The sequence below is a fragment of the Sciurus carolinensis genome, chromosome 5 (assembly GCF_902686445.1).
Source record: "Sciurus carolinensis chromosome 5, mSciCar1.2, whole genome shotgun sequence".
NCBI lineage: Eukaryota > Metazoa > Chordata > Mammalia > Rodentia > Sciuridae > Sciurus > Sciurus carolinensis.
In genome coordinates this window covers 161,090,572-161,114,605 of record NC_062217.1, presented here as the reverse complement: position 1 = coordinate 161,114,605, position 24,034 = coordinate 161,090,572, and the positions used below count along the sequence as shown (strand labels likewise).

The 24,034-nt window shown below is 38.0% G+C and overlaps 1 protein-coding gene across 5 annotated transcripts in view; it reads right to left on the bottom strand.

Moving 5' to 3' along the window:
• Positions 1-1,412: 1,412 nt before the first annotated feature.
• Tdrd1 (tudor domain containing 1) overlaps positions 1,413-24,034 on the bottom strand; it is a 34,431-nt gene continuing 11,809 nt past the window's right edge. For 2 of the 5 annotated variants that reach the window (XM_047553504.1, XM_047553506.1), the window contains 14 exons: positions 23,538-23,624; positions 19,574-19,741; positions 19,322-19,429; positions 18,300-18,470; positions 16,878-17,120; positions 16,285-16,419; positions 12,920-13,030; positions 12,034-12,204; positions 9,535-9,810; positions 8,672-8,788; positions 7,238-7,354; positions 3,339-3,506; positions 1,588-1,634; positions 1,413-1,505 (listed from right to left, as the gene is read on the bottom strand). In XM_047553504.1, the coding sequence (XP_047409460.1) occupies positions 1,413-1,505; positions 1,588-1,634; positions 3,339-3,506; positions 7,238-7,354; positions 8,672-8,788; positions 9,535-9,810; positions 12,034-12,204; positions 12,920-13,030; positions 16,285-16,419; positions 16,878-17,120; positions 18,300-18,470; positions 19,322-19,429; positions 19,574-19,741; positions 23,538-23,624 (2,012 nt within the window). Of the gene's footprint in view, positions 1,506-1,587; positions 1,635-2,109; positions 2,338-3,338; positions 3,507-7,237; positions 7,355-8,671; positions 8,789-9,534; positions 9,811-12,033; positions 12,205-12,919; positions 13,031-16,284; positions 16,420-16,877; positions 17,121-18,299; positions 18,471-19,321; positions 19,430-19,573; positions 19,742-23,537; positions 23,625-24,034 lie in introns of all 5 variants that reach the window. The other 3 variants (XM_047553502.1, XM_047553503.1, XM_047553505.1) reach the window with 3 other exon arrangements.

The following is a 24,034-nucleotide window of genomic DNA, read 5'->3' as shown; positions in this document are numbered from 1 at the left end:
AGGTTTATGCTCTGATTGCCTACCACAGCACCCCTATTTTGGCAATTTACAATTAAATTATCAACTAATAAATTCCTCCAGAGATGATGTAATACTTACACTTTTAAGCATTTTCTCTACTTCTAGGAAGACTAATATAGAGGGAAGAGTGAATATTCAACTGCATTTGCTTAAGTAAGCATTATGCAATTTTTTCTAACATAACTCCTTAAAAGTTTATGTCCTATAACTGATGTAATCTATAAAGATGCTGTAGCACAGCACACAGATTGCAGTCAAGGGCAGTAGAGAGAACTCAGCTTCTAGTCATAAGCACTAATCTTCAGTCTATGTATGAGATCTTGTGCAGCTGGGAACCTCAGCTTCCTCATCCTTAAAATGAGGTCTACTTTCTTTTGAAGGGTATTGTAAAGATTAAGCATGTAACTTCATGTACACAAAACAGCAGCCAACACTAAAGCTTAATGTATTAGAGGAAGGACTGAAAGCTGTAAATGCAACTGTTAAATCAGCCCTTACTAGAAACAATCTAAAATTTGCAAAGGAAATAAATTGTGAGAATCAAAACTGTTGTTCCTGCATTAATGACAATGTGCTTAGAATGCAACTGTACTTTCTTAAAAACAAACATAGCAAGTATATTACCACATGGAAAATATTTTAACACTGTTGGTTCCTACCTGGAGCAACCATACCCACAAGACAATCACAAAGAGCAGCCGCTTGAGCAATCTCCAAATGGCTGACAAAAATTACACTTGGATTAAGTAAAGCAAAGATATGAAGTGAATGAAGTTCCTTTGCTCTTGTTACATCAATTGTTCAATTATAAGGAGGACAATTCCATTTTGATCATAAGTTCTAGTTACTATTTATCACAGAGTCATTTCTGATGGCAATCTTAAGACAAAAGATCCCAGACAATCAAAAAGTGGGGCAACTACTGGTTTAGAGTCACCCACAGCCCAAAGAGGAAGCAAGGTTCCATTCTGAAAGGAATCTGTCTCTGCTGACAGCATTCCATTTCACATCCTTCAGGTTCTCTTCCAAAAGGTGCCAATCTTCTTTGTAGTGATATGTACTGTGAGATCTGAGATGATTCGATTCTGGACGTGAGGACTCTGAAGCTAAGCCTCACCTAGAACAATCTTTACAATCCTTCCACATACCAATAACACCCACACTCTCAAAATCAAACAGGAACAGGGAAAGGCCATGGCAACCCACACTCGTGGAGCATCAGAGAAAACCATCAGATCAGACCTCGGGAGACAGCAAAAGCATCCCAGCCAAATTCAGATCATTACATCTAAAGTAAGGCACAGCTGGCACAGGGGTCACTCCATCAGCTACCCTTGACAGCACAGCCTCTAACTGGCAATTACAGAAGTGCAAAAACAAACTTAACTTACTTAACTTTTTAGCAGTTTTTTCATTTCAATAAATTTATTTTGATTAGTTGGATTGTTTAAGAGGAAGAGAAGAATTTGCTCATGTTTTTCAACCTATGGATGAGAAAGAAAACAGTACAATTTAATTTCTAAACCTGTTAGGAACATACATCTACTTAAAGGAAATTGTACCCACTTGTTTCTGCAACTGTGTACAGCAGCAATTCATCCTATGCATCTTTTCTAAAAGAAAAAAGAACGTCATTAGGTAACATCCAACATGAATACCAAGAAAAACTTGGATCTGAAAAAATATATGTGACCACCCACATCCCAAGGGTCACAGCCTATCGCCACCTGTAGGGGACCTCTTTTTGGTAAGGGTAGGTCTGCCAAACACTGTATGAAATACCAGGAAGAGCCAATCTCAAAACTGTGAGTCCTCGTTTTGCATAGGATCAAAGGTGAACCTGAAGCAGGGCCTGGGCAGCATGCGTGACATTTCAACGCTTAAGAGCAGTTCTGCTGTGCTGCCTACAGACTCCCTGGAGCAGGGCTGCTCCCTCCAAGGCGGCGACAGGGCCCTTCCACAGGATTTACGGAGGAGGAGGTGGCAGCAACTATGGCCACAAAGAACAGAAGATCAGGTTGACTAAAGTGACCACCTCTGCTCCTGGCTACACTTACATCTGGTATTAATTGCACCAGAAGAAAATACCTTTATTTAAAGCACTTTGCTTTTTAGACGTGATGCTTTTTGCCAGGCCGTACATCACCAGCTTATCAGCCACATTGATGGTACCATTCTCAGAACACTTCTCCACCGACACTGTATGAACATTCTTGATAACTCCTTTCACAGAAAGCATTACATTCTGATTCAACATGAAATTTTTTAATAGCTCTATCATTAATTGAGAACAGCTCCCATTCAACTCCATCAGTCCTGGAAAAAATTGAAGATTATGATTACCTTTTTTTTTTGCACCAGGGATTGAAATTAGGGGTGCTTAACTACTGAGTCACATCCAGCCTTTCTATTCTGAAACAGGGTCTAAGTTACTTAGGACCTAAGTTGCTGAAGCTGGCCTCAAACTTGTGATCCTCCTGCCTCAGCCTCCCCAGCCACTGGGATTACAGGTGTGTGCTATCACACCCAATAATTTTCAAATCCCTTTTCAAAAGATTATACTTAAATTAGCTAAGGATAATAAGTTTTCTGACTTGGCTGGCTTAGCAATATTTTGAGGCAATATTGCTATTGCATTAGAAAAATCAAATTTACTAAACAAAGATTTACTGATGACCCACATAAGGTACCAAACACTAATCTAGGCTTAGGGGGCACAAAACAGGGACAACATTTGCTCCCAATGTTCTAATGGGGAAATCTAGTAATGATAAAGAATTTTCCAACTCTTGAGCAAAACTAAAGCAGACTATAAGTCATCAGTGTGGTATTATCCATGAGAGTTGCTGAGTAGAGAGATCAGGTAAGAGTAAAAAGCTACCGTAAGCATTTCAGTTCACTTTATTCAAATTCCAATTGGAGTTGGAATGTAGTGACCATAGTAAGATGGTCAGAAATGGGGTCATTTAGATGCCTCTGGTCCCTCAGGAGAGCTGTGATGAGGCAGCAAGACCCCGGATGAGATGTCAGACCACCGTGGTTCATTCGGCCCCAGCCACTTCTAGAGCTTTGCCACAGGGGCAAAACCTCCTCTGAAACCTGATGCTCTGAAAACTAGCCATAAAACAAAAGCAGGCCGTCTGAGTATAGTTTTTGTGAGAGTTAAAGAATAAAGGATATAAATTTATTTGAAAACTCTTGACATTTAGAAATTTGGGCAGTTACTTAAAATATCCATTAATTCAGACTCAGAGCTATGAAATATAAAAAGGAAAAAAATCTCATAAGACACACAAAGTGGAAACTGATGTATCTACCTTCAAGTGAACACTTAATGATTTGGAAAGGGAGCTCCAGGTGGCTGGTGGCAATGGGCTGCACTCTGGAAAGAGGCAGGGTCTCGATGTTCCCATAGTCTGCATAGAGCACTCTCACATCAGAGTCCGATATCCCCAGAACAACTGCGCGATACCAGAAATCATCATCTGGAAACAGAACACCCGAAGCTTAGCTGAGAAGTTACCATCAGCAATTCCTCCTACCTCAGATGGCAAGTTTTAATTCACATCATTTAACATTTGTGCCAAGATTTGTGGTTAGTCCAGCTTTACCTCTATGCCTTCCAAATCCTACTAAAAAGACAATAGGATTTTTGTTTTTAATCATAAGGTCAGTGACCAAGAGAGAAAGCCATGTATTATCAGAAGGTTGGAAAACAGATATATGAATAGAAATGATTTAGCATATCCATGGTAGTTCAGTCAAAGCTGGCAGTGGGGAATCAGGCAGTAGCTCAGTTTGCACCTCAAATCCCCAGACCCCAAGGCTCAATAACTTGTGCTACTCATTCCAAAGCAGGAGTAAAGATGTAGCTGAAAATGAGGACTGGGTAAAGGAAGCAGAATTCCTTCCTAAGATGTAAGCACAGACTTTAGTTTACATACATCATATCATCTATTTTTCAAGTTAATAAAGAGGATAGTGAGCTTTATGTTCACATATTGCAATACAGCTTAACATGCCTTTCTGAGCAGTATGGATTTCTCAGAAAACTTGGAAATGGAAACATCATTTGGCCCAGTTATCCCACTCCTTGGTTTATACCCAAAGGACTTCAAATCAGCATACGGTAGTGATGCAGTCACATCAATATTTATAGCAGTTTAATTCACAATAGCTAAACTATGGAACCAACCTAGATGCCCTTCAACAAATGAATGGATAAAGAAATTGTGGTAAATATATACAATAGAATATTACTCAGCCTTAAAGAAGAATGAAATTATGGCATTTGCTAGCATATGGATGGAACTGGAGAATATCATGCTAAGTGAAATAAGCCAATCCCAAAGAACCAAAGGCCAAATGTTTTCTCTGATATGTGGATGCTAATTCACAATAAAGGAGTGGGTAGAATAGAGGTGTTTTGAACTAGACAGTGGGGAGTGTAGGGAGGGGAGGGAGTCTGGGGGTAGGAATAATAGTAGAATGAATCAGACATTATTCCCCTATGTGCACATATGATTACATGACCTGTGTAATTCTACATCATGTACAACCAATTGATTGAGAGGTTATACTCCATTTATGTATGCTGTGTCAAGATGCATTCTACTGTCATGTATAACTAATTAGAACAAATGAAAGATTCATTTTTAAAAAAATGCCTTCTGAAACAGTTCCAGGTAACTGCTCCTACCTAAGGGCAGAAAAGTAGAGATTCCTTCTCCAGAGAGTCCAGGTATGGGGACTGTGAGGCCGAGTGGAGGGGAAGAGGGTGCCGTGAACTGGAGCGCTCCAGGGCTGCCCAGGAGACAGCACTTACAGCTGCCAACCCGGCGGGGCCCAGTGAAATGGCAGAGCCAGATCAGCCTGGACCAGCTCCGCCTGTTCAGAAAGAAACTTCCAAAGAACTTTGCAGTTCCATCTTAGACATGTGAACAGCAAAGGATCACCAGAGTTGAAGAAAGCCTCTAAGGTGCCAGAAGAGAGCAAAACAAACAGAACAGGACCTTGGAGAAACAATGAAAATTAAAAGAACTAAGTTATATCTTTGGAGAAATGACATTTCTTAGCCAGGCTCTAAGCAACTTGGTGAGACCCTCTCTCTAAATAAAATACAAATAGAGCTGAGGATGTGGCTCAGTGGTCCAGTGCCCCTGAGTTCAATCCCCAGTACCACCACCACCACCACCACAAAAAAAAAAAAAAAAAAAAAAAAAAAAAAAAAAAAAAAAAAAAAAAAAAAAAGAAATGACATTCCTTCCTTGAAACAAGAATAGGACAGTATTAAAACACATGAACACACACCTGAAAAATCAAAAGGCGGCACTAAAACTAAATATGTGGTATCAGAGATGAAAACCTCAATGAGAAAAGCTGGAAGGTGAAACTGAGGAGCTCTCTTGAAAAAGGCAACAAAACTATGAAAGAAAAAATAGAATTGAGCAGAAGAGTTCAAGTCCAACATTAGAAGGCAGTTCCTAAGAGAAAAAAAGAAAACAAAGCAAGGGAATAAAAGCATTAATTCAGGAAAACTTATAAAAACTGAAGCCTGTGAATTTCTAGACTTAAGGTTCCACTCACTGAGTTCCCAGCGCAAGGGTACAACACCACACCAAGGTGCACTGTGCATTTGAAATAAAAGATGAAGAGAATGGTTCCAGAGATGATTAAAACTATGCACAAAGTTGGGAAAGTCTGAGATGATGTCTATCTTTTGATCAGAAACCCCAAAAGCTAAAATACAATAAAAGCAATGCCTTCAAAATTTTAAGGGGAAAATATCTTCCAATCTAGGCAAGCTATTGATCAACTGTTAAAACAGAATAAAAACTTTTTCAAACATAGTAGATAATAAAAAATTTATCTTACATACACCTTTTCTCAGATTCTAGAAGATAAGATCCACCTAAATACTCGAGTAAAATCAAAAGGGAAGTAAGATGAAAGTAATCAAGGTGAGCTGAGGGAGGGAGAAATCCAGTTCACAGAGGAGGGAACTGCTGAGATAGTCTTCAAAGCTCAATGGGGAAGGAAAATCCCAAGAGAAGAGCCCTAGGCTAGAGGACAAGCAGCCTGAATGGGAGCAGGCTGAAGACACCTTGAGTATGATAAAAGTTGATCAAGTACATAAGAGTTCTTGGAGGGAATTTATGCTAATGCTGAGAATTGGAGATAGTCAAAGTCTGTAACACAGTAACAACAGAAGTGGCAAAGAGAAACAGAATCGGACTATAGCACAGCTCAGTCTTTATGAAGTGTCATAAAGTAATCCACAATACTTATGTAAGTAAAAATCACAACTTACTTCTACTGGAAAACAAAAGAGGGGAAGAGGAGAGGTACAGATCTAGTTGTCATACAAAAGAAAACCAAAACTAGGGAGTGACTTCAGCAAGGTGAAGGAGGTTCCCAGTGGTGTCCTTCCCCACCAAAACAACAATTTGGCACCATCTGAGGAAATAAGCTCCCTGGGATCCAGGCAGGTGATTTTAAAACCCCAGAGGCCTAAGACAGAGGAGAGTTGCTTTGGGAAGGCTGACCTGGGCCCCAGGGGCCAACTCACTGAACTCAGTCCTTGCTACTGATCAGGAGCAGCCCTGTTACCCTGTGAACTCAGCTCCAGCCCTGCTGGGATGCCACCAGCCCCGTCTTCCTGAAAAATGGCAGGAGTCATGTGCACCCATGCCCCAGTAACAGACCTTCCACCAGACCCTAAAAGGTTTGGCAAACTGGCTGCAGCCAGCCCCACTTCACCTCACTGCTGGAAGCAAACCAGAATATTCACTGCAAAAGTTATTTGCTAGCAATGAAAATCTGTTAACATGAAATGCTAAACAGGATAGTATTAAAGTAGACCACAATCAACAAATCTGACTTCCGGAGGTCATTCATTCTTTTTCCAGTAAATTCACACACTGTAAATTCACAGTCATATAAATATAGAAGAACTGTTTATTCTTAATGTTACTGATCCACCACAGTAGAGTACTGTAAGTACTGACAGATTTGTGTAGTCTACCTATGATAGTGACCAAAAATAATCTACAGAGCATAGAAAAGCTGAATGACTAACATAGGAATTAAATTCACAATTGCCTTTCTTCTCTAACCAAATGAAGCATGCATCTAAAATACCAAAATCTACATAATCTCACAAAAAGGGAAAAGACTAAACATTTTTCCTTTAATATTCTACCTAAAAGAAACTTACTTGTATATTTGGCACAGCATGCATCTCCAATTCTTGGTCTGTAGGACAGACGACTTTTCTGAGCATTGCAATATTCTAACAATTCAGCTGTCAATATACACAGTTTTTCTTGATTTTCTAAAAGAAATAGGAGCAATCCTTTGTGAAAAACTTTCCAATGCTACTACTAATAGTACATAAAATACAAAAATCTAAAAAAATCCTTTGTATATTAAAAGATACCATATATAAATATATAATAAACACACATATATTACACAAAAATATATGTGTATGGAGGGGTGGTACCGAGACTTGAACCCAGTAATGCTCTACTATTGGGCTAAATCCCCCACTCTTTTGAGACAGGTTCTTGATAAATTGCCCAGGCTGACCTTGAACTTACGATTCTCCTGCCTCTGCCTTCTGAGCAGCTGGTATTGCAGGTGTGTAGCACCATGCCTGTCTACACTGTATTTTCAAAATAAATATATCCACTATTGGTTGCCTTTTGCAGAAGGGATGCACAACTAGGAGGGGGCATGAAGGGACCCTCTGGAGGGCCCCATTTCTGGATCAGGTGGTTACACTTGTGTGTTCACTCTATGAAATCTTGTTAAGCTGGGTCTTTATGACACTAGGTGTTATTTTTCAGCATGATGTACTTGATAAAATCATCCTAAAAGCTATTTCCAATTCATCATACTATATGTGGTCAGGATCAAATAACCCTAAGTCCCTGCTTTTTATAGTATGGATTAAAGATGATTTTTGTAATACCAGAGTTAAATTTAAGAACAGTTATTGGTATTACCACAATTTTAGGTCTGCCAATTTGAAACAAAGGTTCATTTTTAAATTATTTCAGCTGCAAATTATTTTAATAGACACCACCAACTTGAACCCAATTCACCTTCAGCTACTAAAAGGATAATTTTGCTTACATTTAGAGATTTCTTAACTGTAAACTTCCATGAAACAACAAAAAAAGGAAAATTAAAAATCACTTCTTCATGATTATCTCCAGTATATTTCTAAGTTTCTAAGATATGACAAAATATGATTACAAGTTGATTACTAAGTCTTTCAATAAATTTGAAGTGGTCTGGGTTCAAACTCAAAGACAGTAGGAAGTTAGCTCAGTACATAGAATTCAATATAGATAACATGCTATTAAATAGGAAATTATGTGATAATTAAGGGCACTGGTTTTAGTATAGAAAGTTGTAGCTTATCAGGGCCAGGCAACTGAGTGGGCACTGGATGCAGGGTGCTCCCTTTCTGTTCCCATTTATAGTTTTGGAATTATACTTGCCCTAAGTGTTATGATCAATTCTTCCTTAAAAATCATCACCCACCTCTTCTTCCCTTCACTTCCTGAGGAGTTCATGATGATCACTTTCACTGCACAGCTTAAAAGAGAATAAACATGTGTCGGTCCATTTGGTTCCTTACCTGGCATCTCATCTGGGATGGCATAAAACAGGTTTGGGTTTATGATTTCTAGTATGCTTGCTTGCACAGTTTTATTTACTGGCAATTCTATCGTCTTCCAGTGCTCTGAAGAGATGGCTGAAGATATAAAACACAGGTCTTGCGTTAGATGTGTAAAATTTACTCTTCTTTCACAATAATTTATTAATTCAAATCAATCTGCTCATCAACTGCTGATTATCAGCACTCCAAAATTCCCAAAATTAAAAATCTGGATCTCACAAAATCATCTATTCAATTTGAGGAATTATATGGGCACTAGAAAAAAAAAAAAAGTTTTGTCTACAATGAGAATCCTTGAACTATAACACTCCTGCAGGACATTTCTGTAGTATATTATATTTAATATAATTCTCCTACTTTAAGGGATACTACCTGTATGATACGCATCTACCTGATAACTAAAAAATGAGTAAAATGTTTGCTCAATTAAAAATATTTCAATAAATATTGAGCTTAATAAGCAATTATTAATTTATACCCACAAAGTGAATCTCTACAGGAAAATTGTGTAATTTAAGATAAAAGAATTTTCATAGCCTATAAAAGCAAAGGCTAATACAAATTTAAATAACAAATAATTTAAAAGGGGACACTGAGAAATGAAAATCAACCAAATTAAGTGCATGTAAGAATATACCAAAATGAATCCCACTTTAATGTACAAAACCAGCTAAAGTAAATAAATAAATGGATCAGAAGACAAAAGAGGGGAGGGGAGGGGTAGCACTAAGGAATGAAATAGAGCAAATTGTGTTGTGTGAATATATGAATACATCACAATAATCTCAACTATAATTTTTAAGAAAAGGAAAAAGTGTTACCTTGAAGCCCCTGGATGCCAATTTGATGATTACGTTTATTAACAGGTCTATTATTTGGCAAGTCCTTATGTGGGGAACCAGCTTTTGAAACCAGATGTTCATTAATCAGAACATCACTAATTATTCTGGGATAAGAAGTGGAAAGATCAGTGAGTTCAACTCCCGCCCCTTTTTCAGTGATTTCAACCACTCTGGCTTGGAGTTTTATCCCTGCAACACATATCTGAAATCTTGCTATGGTTTCTTTAGTCCAGTGTTTGTTTCTAGGCTGTATATCTGGAAAAAAAAAAGAGCAGCAATGAAAAGAATCCAATACACAAGCTGAATTTTTGCTTCAATAGTACCCAGGGAATGGGTCCTTGCCAAGTTTGTTGTTCAATTCAGCAATTCTGAGTAACCGCTTACAATGTTCAATTATCTATCTACATGCTCCATGGTTGAATTACAGATTATGATCTGCTGATACAGTCTACGGCTTCAAGGGGCTCAGGACCTTTCCATACTTTCTCCACTTGACATATCGTTACCTGGCATTTTTACAATAGGCAAAAACAGGGTATTTTTCTTTTCGAATCCACTATCATGTTCTATTACATATACAGTGATGAGTTACCAAATGATAACAAATACACTTTCAATTTGTGGAGAAATTTGTAATGATCATTCCAAAAATTTCATTTAAAATTAATTATTTATCTTAGATAATTTTGGTTTACACTCTTATTTTCTTTTTTGGAGATGGGGTCTGCTCTGTTGCCCAGGCTGGTCTGGAACTCCTGGGCTCAAACAGTCCTCCTGCCTCAGTTTCCTGAGGAGCTAGGATAACAGACTTATACCCTACTTTCTTAATGGTGATTTTCAACTTTACATGTGCATCTGCTTAGAAGGCTTGTTAAAAACAGATTTCTGGCCAGGCATGGGGACACACACTGTAATCCCAGTAGCTGGGGAGGCTGAGGCAGAAGGATCACAAGTTCAAAGTCAGCCTCAACAACTTAGCAAAAGACACCATCTTGAAATAAAACATAAAAAGGGCTAGGGATGTGACTCAGTGGTTAAGTGCCCCTGGGTTCAATCCCCAGTAGGAGAGAGGAGAGGAGAGAGAAAGAGGAGGAGGGAGGAAGGGGGAGAGAGATTGATTTATTTCTGGGTCCTGTCCTGAAGTTTCTAATTTAATAGGTCTGGAGTAGGGACTGAAATCCTGCATTTTTTTTTCTTAACAAGTTCCCATGTTGATGCTGCTAGATTATTTTGTGGTCAAATTTTAAGAAGCACTGACATAAAAACATGATAATTAAAAATAATCTGAAATATATTCATTGTAAAAAAAATATGCTTATTGCATACAAAAGAAAACAGATGGTTTAAAAAAAAAAGATGATGATCATCATCATCATCTATGGTTCCCAACATAAAAACTATTACATTTTGAAATCCAAAGTAACTGGGACTTTAGGTGTGCACCACTGTGCCTAGCTGCTTCCAGTTTTTATGGGTAGATGGAAAACCATGTGTGTTCACACACTAAGAGACATATTCTCTAAGAAATGTCTACAAATCAGACATATGGTGGTTCACATCTATAATCCCAGTTACTTGGGAGGCTCAGGAGGACTGAATATTTAAGGCAAGTTTGGCCAATTTAGTGAGACTGTCTCAAAATAAAAAGGGCTGGGCCTGTAGCTCAGTGGTAGAATATTTGTCTAGCTAGCTCTTGTAAAGTCAGGGGTTCACTCCTCAACAATGAAAAAATAAAAGGTTTATAATAACAGTGAATGCAAGTATAATGCCAAGCACTATTAAGAACTTTATAATTTTTATTTCTTTTTTTCTGAGTAATTCTGAGGAAGGCACTATTTTCTGGACAAGGAAATGAAAGCACAGAAAGTTTAAATAATTTGCATAAATGTCACAGTCAGTAAGCAACAGAGATGGCTCCAGAGTTTGTTCACTGCATCACATTGCTGTCCTGCATCTTTTCTAACTTGCTTTCTTCACTTACATCATTATTTTCCTGATAACATCTCATTTTTATCACAGAATGACTGCAAATGCATTAAGTAGAACTGAGTGTCAGACCTGCTTTAAATACTAATCTATATTCACAACAGCCCTATGAAATAAGATCACTAACCATTTTACAGATCATCACTGAGCCAACCTACTACTGATGTTGTTTTGCTATCACTAAAACAGCAGTGTAATGTATTTCCTTGAAACTGAACTTTGTGCCATTCCCAATCACTTTGGGATAAATTACTAGGAGTAAAGTTGCTAAGTCGAAGGTCTAAACATTTGAGGTTCTTAAGGAATTCTGCAAAATGGCTTCAGGAGGCTCTTGTGTTTTCACTCCCATCACTAGAAAGCAGAAGCTGCTACCTTTGTCTGACACCAATCCAGACATTACATAAAATGTTACAATTACAGGTATCAGTACTTAGAATATTATATATCCTAAGTATTAGAAAACAGTTGATAAAAATTTTACTCTATACATACCTGCTAACCAGCACTGTACCCCTTGAAATGGAAGTTGTAAAAATTTTGATGGTAACACTTGGAGTTCATCTGTAGTAACTTCCTCAACATTTCCATAATCCACAAAGTGCACTTTGACATTTCCACTTGGCAAGATTTCCTTGACCAAAGCACGATACCAGTTACCATCACCTGGATTCAACACAAAGTTGGTGACATGGAACACGTCCCTTCTGTTAATGTCTGAAGGTTTTATCTTGTGGGGGAAATTCCTTTATGTAAAGTACTAATAAATCTGCTCCCTTCCTCAGATCATGATTTAGTTTTTCACTAAAAAAATTCCCTCGACTCAGGCTTTCCAAATCCATTTTTAGAGTATCTTCAAAACTTTTGTGGTATCACACTTTTGTATCTGAGATAAAGATTTAATGCATAAGCTAGCCAAAAAGCGGAACTGTGAAAGCAGAAGACTCCAACATTCTTGTCATTCTTAAAGGCTTATAATACTTACTACTAATGGCTTAGACCGTTTTACCTGTTACTCAGTTAAATATAAAAAATACACAGAAAAACTCTTGCAATCAAACTTGTGAAAACTCTTGCAAGGTATTTCAACACAGACTTTTCAAAATTAACAACAGGTGGACCAGAACAAACCACCACATTGTAGTGAAGAGCTCTTCCACTATCTAACTTAATTTAATATCAGAAATTCTGGAAAGAAAAGCAAGAATGTGTCCTTTGGAGTTTCCTTGTTACAAAAAGAAAAAACACATGACGTCTGAAGCAGCCATTTAATTTTGGCTATGAGAAACATGTGCTTAAATACTGGGAAGAAAATGCACACTAAAAATGAAAGTTGAAAGTCAAGAAACAAAAGGTTTTAATAGTCAAAATGACGGTTTACCTGTAAAAAAAGCACAGCAAGGTTGTCCTATTTCTGCCTTGAAACCATTAGGCAACTTCTGCTGGCAATATTCTGCTAATGATTTATTCAAATCATTGAGCTTCTTTAAAGCTGAAAATAAAATACATGTATAGCATTCAATATTAAAAATACTAACAAACTTTCCTTTAAAGTCAGAAAATTATTGGATCACAAAAACCTGTCATATCTCAAAACAACTATTAAGTGCACCAAATACCAGCAAGTGGCTCTTATGTAACAAAGGCTCAAAGAAATGGAAATTATAACAAGTTTAGAATTTTCACCAAGATATTCCTGAGCAAAGAGCTATTAATACTCTCAACCCAATACCAAGGACTTACTGGGCACAGACACAATCCTACAGCATTATTATCAGTGTATTAGACATGAGTTCTGTGGTTAGACAGGAAACATGACATAAACCCATATATAAAGTTATATAAAAGTTGTCCTGAAAGAGTAAACATAGTTATTAAGTGGACAGCAGAGATAACAGATACTAAGGAAATTCAAGAACTCAAAAGGTCTTCCTGCTGGAGGTTTTACAGAGAGGTAAAGAGAAGGAAAGAGTGTTCCAAAAGCAGCAGTAGTTCTGAGACACAGTACTGAATTACAGAATTAGGCAACCAAAAACCATTTGATGAGCAGCAGCTTGGCAAAGCAGAGAAGTAGAAAGGGGAGCCACCACAGAGCAGCAGCAGCTTGAAGACACAGACCATGCAGTGCTTTAGAATGTACAGTAAAGCAGCAGCAAAGGGCCAGCAAGCGGCTCTTATGTAACGACGACGCAAAGAAATGAAAATTTCATTATAACAGTTTCAGGTTAGTCAAAATTAAGAAGCCAAGGACTCTATGTTGACAGGGTTTAGAACAAGGCACTCTGCTGCTGTTCCAGGGCTCCTGGCCAGTCACACTGCCTTTGACCTAATGATCACAATTTTCAGAATCTGTCCCAAGGACATACTATCAGTAAAATCACAGAATACAAGGAACATTTTTAGTAATAAAAACCTGGAAACACTAATCCTTCATCCACATCTAGGTTAATTAAACTAGGATAAATCCATGTGATGAAGATGTGACCCTAACAAAGAACGAAATGCAGACTAAACAGCAAAGTGGTGTCCTGGGCTGGACCTGGACTAGAGCAACGACACAAGAGGAAACCTAGCAAAACACAAATGACATCTGGAGTTCAGCTCCGGGTGCCAAATGCTCGGTTGTAACAAATGCATCACAATCATGCAGCGTGTTAGTAAGTGAGGGGTGGGCAGGATCACACCACCTCTGCCCAAGTCTCGGTAAATATAAAATCATTCCAAAATTAAAAAAAAAAAAAATGCATCAAAAATAAAGTTAATAGAGAAATCACTATGTGAACTGCCAAGATATATGGAAAGAAAAGTAAAGTGCAAAAGTGATTTACAGTATTTTATCAGTTAGGAATAAAGAAGGAATATTTCAAATAAGCATGAATACAGTACTTCTGAAAAGACATTTAGAAAACTCAGAAGAGGAAGTGGAACATTCACTTTCTACTCTATACTCTTTTCTAAGTACTGAATTTGGTATCAACATGCTTAATAAAATCATCTATAAAAATAAAAGGAAAAAATTTTAGTTTTTCAGTTTTATCCTTTATGGAATAGTGGCCCCATCAACCAGGCAATTCTGAATTGAAACGATGAAAAAACTCAGAAACCTCAGAAAGGGATTTAAGTTATCTAGTTTAATGTCCAAATTTGACAAAGTGATTTAGAAAAGTTAAAATCAAACTTTGGAGATTAGTGCTCTGTCTGAAGTGTGTGTGGAAAAGATTTTCTCCCACTCTGTAGGCTCTTTTCACATTATTGATTGTTTCCTGGGCTGAGAAAAAAACGTTTTAGCTTGAATCTATCCCATTTATTGATTCTTGCTTTTATTTCTTGCGTTATGGGTGTCTTGTTAAGGAAGTCTGGTCCTAAGCCGGTGTGACAGAGATGCGGCCCTACTTTTTATTCTCTTTAGTGAAGGGTCTTGGGCCTAATTCCTAGATCCTTGATCCATTCTGAGTTGAGTTTTGTACAGGGTGAGATAGGGGTTTAATTTCATTTTACAGCATATGGATTTCCAGTTTTGCCAGCACCATTGTTGAAGAGGTTATCTTTTCTCCATTGTATGTTTTTGGTACCTGTGTCTAGTAATGAGATAACTGAACTTATGTGGGTATGTCTCTGTCTTCTATCCTGTACCACTGGTCTACCCATTTTGGTGCCAATACCATGCCACTTTTGTTACTATTGCTCTGTAGTAGAGTTTAAAGGTCTGGTACTGTGATACCTCCTGCATCACTCTTCCTGCCCAGGATGGCTTTGACCACTATGGGTCTTTTCTTCCAGATGAATTTCATAATTGCTTTTTAAAAACTTTACACCCAAAATACAAAAAACCCAATCAATAAGCGGGCTAAGGAAATGGGCAGAGACCTCACAGAAGAAGATATACAGGTGATCAACAAATGTATGAAAAAGTTCTTGTCATCCCTAGTAATTAGAGAAATGCAAATTAAAACCACCCTAAGATTTCATCTAACTCTAATTAGAATGGCTATTATCAAGAACACAAGCAATAATAAGTGTAGCCATGGATGTGGGGAAAGGTGGAGTTGCAAATTGGTGCAGCCACTATGGAAAGCAGTATGAAGATTCCTCAGAAAGTTTTTTGACACACCATTTGACCCAGCTATCCCACTAATTGGTTTATTCCCAAAGGACTTAAAATCAGCATAATACAGTGATGCAGCCACATCAATATTCATAGCAGCTCAATTCACAATAGCTAAATTGTGGAACCAATCTAGATGCCCTTCGATTGAATGGATAAAGAAACGGTGATATATATATGTGTATATATATATATATATACATATATACACACACACACACACACACACACACACACACACTGGAATATTACTCAGCCATAAAGAACAATAATATTATGGAATTTGCAGATATATGGATGGAATTGGAGAATATCACACAGGCTTTTTAGAGACCTACAGTTATGTATGTAATGTGTCAGTAACATCAACAATTAAATTTAATTTCCAAAAATGAATTTAGGAGACATTCTATGAAATCTAAACTGGTTTAAATATAAAAAGAGGTTGCTAAAATTAGAAACAATAGCTTAAGACAAATAAAAGCCAACTAAGTATAACCAAATCTCTTAGAAATACCAATTCTCATTTGGACCTTCTTAGAGAGTACTTTTATCACTCAGTAACAAACTCATCATAAGTTATCAAGTTATCATATATGCCAATGTATTTGTAAAAAGACAAACAAGAACAGTCAACTTACCATCCTCTTTAAGGACATGGCAATAAAATTCTCCAGGATTATACATCATGCAGACCACAACATCTACTGTTTGGTCAACAGCAAGCTCAACCCATGTCCACTCCAATGGATTTACTTCTTCCACACCCAAGGGAACTACAAAAATAATTAAAGATTTTGCACAAGAAATGGACAGAGTTAGGGGAGGCTGTGGCAGGGAGTGGGTTGCCAAGAAATCTGGTGTTGAAGAATTAAACTAATTCCACTAATATTATGAGTGACTTTACAGGAACATTATCTTTAAAAGTCAATTTTACAGCTGGGCACAGTGCCACACACTTGTAATCTTAGAAACCTGAGGATGAGGCAGGAGGATCACAAGTTAAAAATTGGTTTGGGCAATTTAGCAAAAACCATGTCTCAAAATAATAAATAAAGGGCTGGGGAAGTAGCTCGGTGGTAGAGTGTGACCTTGTGTTCAATTCCCAGTACCAAAAAAAAAAAAAGAGAAAGAGAACGGGCACTCAAAACCAATTTTTAAAAACGAGAACTGGTCCTTCCGCAGAACCACCTGAACTCTAGCAGACATTAAACCTTGCAGACATATTACTTACCACTGGCTTTTTTCATGCCACTGGGTTGATCTGTCGCACTCTCCTTTTCCTCCACAGCAAAGCCTGCGTCTATGAGAACTCTGGTAACGCTGACACTGGGTGTCAAGGACTCATCTGTAAGCTCCACCAGGGAGCTATTTTCCAACTTGTCCACCACTTTCACAGTGACCATTTTGTTCTGCACAATTTTTTTCATGAGACAAATAGCTTCTGGAGTCCAAATTCCTAATGATGGCTTTACTCCTAACAAAGGAATTTTTAAAGGTTAAAATAACTTCTGAAACCAGCATTTCAACATTTCTTATTTTCCCAATTTAAATTTAAATCTATGGCAAGAATTGGAACTAAACAGTACAATACTAAGCAAAAGGATCTTCTAAATATGAAAATGATAGAATTGAGAAAAATCTTGAAAAAGCTTCTATATTTCCATATAAAAAAATTTCATAACTCCCATTGATACAAAATGTCCAGAAAATCAAATTCTACCAAGACATAAAATAGAGTAGCTGTTGCCCGGGAAGCAAGCATTAGCTGTAAAACAGGCACATCAGAGATCTCACCAGGGCTATGGAAATGTTCTAAAACTGTATCATGGATCGTGCTGATAGCTTCATAACTTGGTCAAGTTACTAAAATTTAAAATTATTGAATTCTATAGTATATAAATCATACCTAAATGAAGTTAAGAAAGTCATAAACAAAAATGTAAAACAATCCCAAACAAACACTGATCTCTTATATTAACATATGCAACATCTATAGCACAAGTCAGTACTGAAATGGGGCTTACAAATCAACACTTGTGAAGTTCTACCTAAGTCAATCATAAAATACAAGAGCCAAGCCATTTACAAAGAGTTCACCTTCTGGTAATGAAGCAAGCTGAAATGTTCTAGTTTTTACATTATCAGAATTAGCAAAGGTGATGTCATACAGATCTTTCTGTGGTGCATGAACGTGCTTTTCTGAAGGTTCTGTAGACTACCTCAACCCTTCCTGGAGGAAGATGCACTGCATTTTGACAAACATGAAAAGCTGCACACTCACTGACACTCCCATTCCCCAGGTTAGAGCTCGGTCTAAAGAAGCATTTGCAATATAATTACATTGTGCAACATAGCTTAAGGAAATGATCATCGATATATTGCAAAATGTAACCAAAAGAACATTGTTAACAACAAACGCTTGGAAGACCTGATATTGTATACTAGCTAAAATGTATACTTGAGTAAAGTTGCTGAAGACAACTTATTGATATGGAAAGAAACCCCTAATCCCAGTGGGACAAATAGCATGTTAAATTTCTGAGCATGCAATCACAATGTTCTTATTGTTTTGATAAGTAGCCTTTTCCTGTCTTATGTTTCAATTTTCATCTTTAGGGCTTAATATTTTAAGAAACACCATAAAATGTCATACCTGCCAGCACACACTTTATAGCTTGCATTGGCAATTCCAACAACTTTGGAATTATGGGACAAAGTCTTGTTAAACTAAGGATTTCAAAGTTTCCATAATCGACATAGCCGACCAGTACAGATTCTTCAGAAGCATAGGCCAGAACAGAGGCACGGTACCACTGGTCATCCTCTGAAACAAAGAGACTCAATGTCAAATAATTTTCTGATGAAGATAAAAACTCCCCAGATTTGTAGGTTTTACTTTAACAGAATAACAAGCTTAACTGAACAATGTATGCTTACTGAACATTGTCAGTTTTGCTTAAGTCTGCAATTCCTAAAATGTAACCTTTATTTTTAGCTTTCTAATTAGTTATATGCTGTCATTATTACATGCCTTGGCTCTTCAGTGGACAGCTCAGTAGGACAGAGAACATGTTCTGGTCATATGAATCCCCAAGATTTGCTAAGGCATCCAACAGAGTTATTTCTAGAACACCTGCAGTATAAGTCAACTGGACTCCACCAGCCAAACAACTGATGTTCTGGGGTCTGCCTCGTTCTTGTCTCTCTCCTTCCAAGAAGTAGGAGGGACTCCCTCGGTGAGAGCAAAAGAACTAAGCTATCCCAAGGCAGGGTTGGTGCAGCTGCAGAGGCTGTACCATAACAGCTTTAGGCTTCCAGGCCCTTGTGCTACTTCAAATAAAACTGGCAAAGATGTGTGTGTGTGTGTCAGGGGAGGTTGGGTCCCTACCTCCCCAAATTTATGTAAATGGAACTATCTATAACAATCTCCAAACACTAAAGGGCTGAAAAATAATAACCTCCTTTCCTACTCATATCTTTGATGCTCAGAGGCTCGCTGCCCTCACATCTATTATACCTCATTCCTTTGATCCAATTTAACTGAACAAATTTAAAAATGTAAGTGGCACACTTTAATACTTAAGCTTCAAATACAGCTATTCAGTGCAAACCATAGTTGGTTTCAATCATTTTACTCAACTATAAGTAAAACATTCAATAATGCTATTTCCTTACCTGAAAACCGAGCACAACATATATCACCAATGGTCGGATAAAAATCAGAGCGTGGAGACACTTGACCACAGTGCTCACTGAGTGCCGCCTGAAGTTCAGCAAGCTTATCTGCAGATACAGATTACATCTTAAACAAAAGGAAGACAGAGCACATCTTCAACAACAGATAAGGTACAGTTTAACTTTATTTTTGCATGTTGAGTCTCTTGAAGTTTGTTATTATGCTACAACAGATTAAGACAATTTACTTACGGCCACTTTGTAGTTGTTGACAAAAGAAGTCTTCTGGTGTTTGAATGTGGGCAACCACACCACAGAACTCATCACCTACATTCACAGTTAGCACTTTGGGGATTAGGTCACTTCTGTCTACAACAATTTTATTTTCAGCTGTCATTTTTCCAACATCTTCAGGATCACCTTATCAGAAAATACAAAAATAGGTCATTTTGGTTTCATTAAAAGTTTCAAAAAAAAAAATGCACACTTCAATCATTTTAAAATGAGAAAATGAGTAGGATTGGACAAGGTTTAAGATGAGAGCCCATGGTGTTTCTTCCTTCAAAAGATAAATGGAAAAAGTCAGTTTCCAATGTCAACCAGTTAGACTAGGCCCCCAAAAATCAGTGGCATAAAAAGAAAATTCATCAGGGGGGCTGGAGTTGTAGCTCAGTAGTAGAGTGCTTGCCTACCATTTGTGAGGAACTGGGTTCAATTCTCAGCACCACATGTAAATAAATAAAATAAAGGTCCATTGACAACTAAAAAAAAATTTAAAAAATAAGAATATCAAAAAAAGAAAATTCAGGGCTGGGGAGATAGCTCAGTTGGTAGAGTGCTTGCCTTACAAGCACAAGGCCCTGGGTTTGATCCCCAGCACCACAAAAAAAAAAAAAAAAAAAAAAAATTCAGATTTAATTGAAAGGTTCTCTAAATAGAATCCTCATATTCTCTTAGAATGAAATAGGCTCACATGATGCTGAGGTAGAAACACCTGAGTACAATCCATTCTACAATGAAATGATAAATAACATAGGAAGCAATTTATTATAAAATAAACTTAAGAATGAAAAGATGTTTAAAATGCACTAAACAGTTCAAAAGATGAACATGTAACATACATACCAAGTCAAGAGAAAATATATCAGAGCTGACTAAAAAAGTGGAAGGATAAAAGGCATTGAGCACCAGAAAAAGAACTTAGAACATAAGAAAATTATCAGGAATGAAAAAAAAAAGCACATGGCCTACAAAATTCCAGGTTCTCAAGGAATGTGTTTTCAGGATCAAGACTCAAACATCATGACACCAACATACCAGAATCCTGAAAAACAAAACTAACTACTGCTTTAAGGAGCCAGAGAGAAGACACTATTCAGATCAAACTATGGTCAAGTTCATTGTTTTAACTCAGAAATAAGAGGAAACAGGCTACCTAGAGTAATACAGAACTATCAAGGAAAATGAATGTTGCCAGGCAGCTAAGCAGTCTGACTCTGAAGACCACGGGGAAATGACCACAGACCAGAGAAGTGGGGGGACTTGATGCCTGGGAATGAGCTCGTACTGCATTACAATACATGAGAAATCCCTTTGAAATGGATAATTGGCCCCAAAGAGTACCCAAGATAAATTCAGTAACCTCAACTGTAAGAGGTAAGAAAGTCAAAAACATTTTTCAGAAACATGTTCCAGAAAAATCAAAACATAAGGGAGAAGGCAACAGCAAAACTCAGCAGCAGGAAGAACGAACCACTGAACCACTGCCCATTGATTCACAGGAAGATGGACAGTATGAGGGAAAAGCACTACCCTGGGGCGAGGGGCCTACACTCTAGTTCTTTGTCCTCCCATCGTAGGGTAACCTGCTGCATCTTTGTCCTCAGTCAACAGGTGGAGGGGAGGAATCCTCTCCATGGTCTCGTTCAGCTGTGTGAGTCCATCAAAAGGTCCTTTCAGGGTGTTTGGTGGGTGTTGAAGTTATATATTCAACATGAAGGACACCATGCTAAGCAATGGGTAGAGGTAGTTAATTAAGTAAAAGGCTGGTCCATGCTCCTTGGAAGTTCTAGGTCTTGTAGGACACCGATGATGTTCACATCAGGAGTGACAACGTGATCAATACCACAAAGGAAGGGAGGCTGTCCAAGGGCTGTTCAATCACAAACACAGACACCCTAAGTGGAGCCGGGAGCAAGAGCACTTCAGCAGGAGGGAGACCAACGCACATGGAGTCCTCTGACCTGGTCACTCTTTTGACTCTGTGGTGATGGGGAAAGAGAGGAGGTTGCAAAGCTACTCAACTGGGCCAGGCACAAAGTGGCAGAGCAAAGTAGAGGTTGGATTCTGTGCTGGGATCGCAGTCAGATTCTTAAGAAAACTCAAAATCTTAAGGTTTGTCAATTATCTCCTCTCTTCCTCTTATCTATTACAATTAATACTGTGAACTGATCCCATGGTCTTGCTAAGTTCCTTAGTCTGGCTTTGAACTTGTGGCCCTCCTACCTCAGCCTTCCAAGCTGCTGGGACCACTGCACCCAGCTCAGCTTAGCTTGTCTAAGTCTTTCCACTCCCCCCATACTCACAAACACTGCTGGAGTTCAGAGGGGTTGTGACTCCAGATGCCTCTTACCCTTCCATTCCCCACCCCCTGTGCACTGCTCCCAAGACAGTCTACTCTAGCTAACCTCCTAGCCTCTGCTCCCTTATACTATAGCCAGTTCTTCAATGGTGGAGTATAAACAGTATAGCCATACCTATTTCTCATTTTTTTAGGCCAGTACACTTATATCTTGAGGCCTTTACACATGTGTACTTTCTTCTGGGAACAGTCTTCACCACCAGCACCTGGTGTTTCCTTATCAGCATGGCAGCACTTTAAGGTTTCTCTCCAAGTCTTCGTGAGGCAGCCTTCCCAGGGGCTCCCACTGTACCCAGCACTTCCTCTAACTCACGGTTACATAATCTTCTCTGTCTCTCTGTACTGACCACAGAACATCCTTTGTGAAGGCACCTCCACTGCACCTTAGTGAAGCAAATATCTGTCACTCGATTTCTTTGCTCCTTCCAGTGGATGCCTTTGAAGTATTTGATAAAGCAGAGGACTCACCTCTCCCAGAAGCATTTACCTTCTGTTCCTCTGGCACACTTTTCCCATTCTCTTCCCACCTTTTCCACCACAGCTTCTCACTATGTGGACCCCAGATTAACCTTCTCCATTATTTTTCCTCACTCTGCACCACCAACTCTTACAGTCTCAATCATTACTACCACTATATCATTGTTTGGTTTTCTTCTCTAGATGGCAAAGAACTACTGAAACCTTTTTGGCAGAGCTGTTGCCCTGAGATTTATGTCTTAGGGATACCATACAGGCAAATGCCAAGAGAACAGATAGGGAGACAAAAGACATTATTAGAAGGCTGTTTCAACTACCCACTAATGAGGGGGATTCCTGATCAAAGGAAATGGAAGTAGCAAAAGAAAGGGGGGAAAAAAGACATTTGGATAGAAAAATCAACAAAGACTTGGCAACCAACTAGACAGGGCAAGGGATGGAAGACTAAGGGGAAGGTAGACTTCAGGATGAGTCAGGTTTGTCTATTTGAAGGATGTGTCCAATCATGCATCATGAATCTGGCATTACCTCTGGATGCAATAGCAAGAGGCAATGAATCATGTCTACACCCAAAGTAATTGGTAAAAGAACAAAGTAAAGGAAAAACAGACTATAAAAAACATGTATGCCTAGGCAATGAAAAAATAAAATTCTGAGATTAAAATTTCTTGATCTCTGTTTAAATGAAAACACACACATATACAAGTAAAAAATAAACACTGTCCTACCAGAACAGAATTAATTTTAAAGACCTACCTATTATTGGTATAATACCCATATAAAGAAGAGTACCAAATTAAACTAAGGAAATGTGAGCTAAAAAGCCCTCAACCTATATGTCATATTTAATACTTTATAATATCTGATAATTATCATGTTAAGGATTAATCTAGACACAGGGAAGGAGATAGGCATGGAAGACTGAGATTAGAAATATTACTAAATGAAAAACACCATCCTCCTTATAGTTTATATAATGGCTGTCATCATTACTATTCAGTTTGGACAGTGCTACAGTCCCACCTTTTTGATTTAGCAGAGAAGATGCTCTTCTGTAACTGAAGTCACTACACTGTTTATATTCATCTGCATACTCACTTTGATCTGTGCTTTGCTTCTTAGAATTTTGTCCTTTGGGTTTCAAACCATATCCCATTTCTACAAGCACATGGTCTAAGAGTTTTCCTAAAAAATGATTAAGAACATATATCTCCATTGAGATACTGTACAAAGCATTAAAAATAAACAGGTCAATAACATGATGCAGATATTACAACTATTAACATACTGGTATATGTTTTACCAGGTCAGTTACTATGGGCAAGACAGTTTAGTAATGTCCAGTTTTAAAAACTGAGCCAAAATTCCCATAGTTGCATTATGGTACATTGACTGAAAAGATTTCTCTTCAGAATTCTGAATATTAAAGATTCAGTTACTACCCCAGAGCATGCTTAGAATAACCACTGTTTATGGGAAGAAATTAAGACTTCTTTTTCTTATACCGACATTATGGCTCAAACAGGCTTGTCAGCACCGACAATAATATCTAAGAGCTGGAATCATAACATGAAATATACACAGCAAGAAACAAA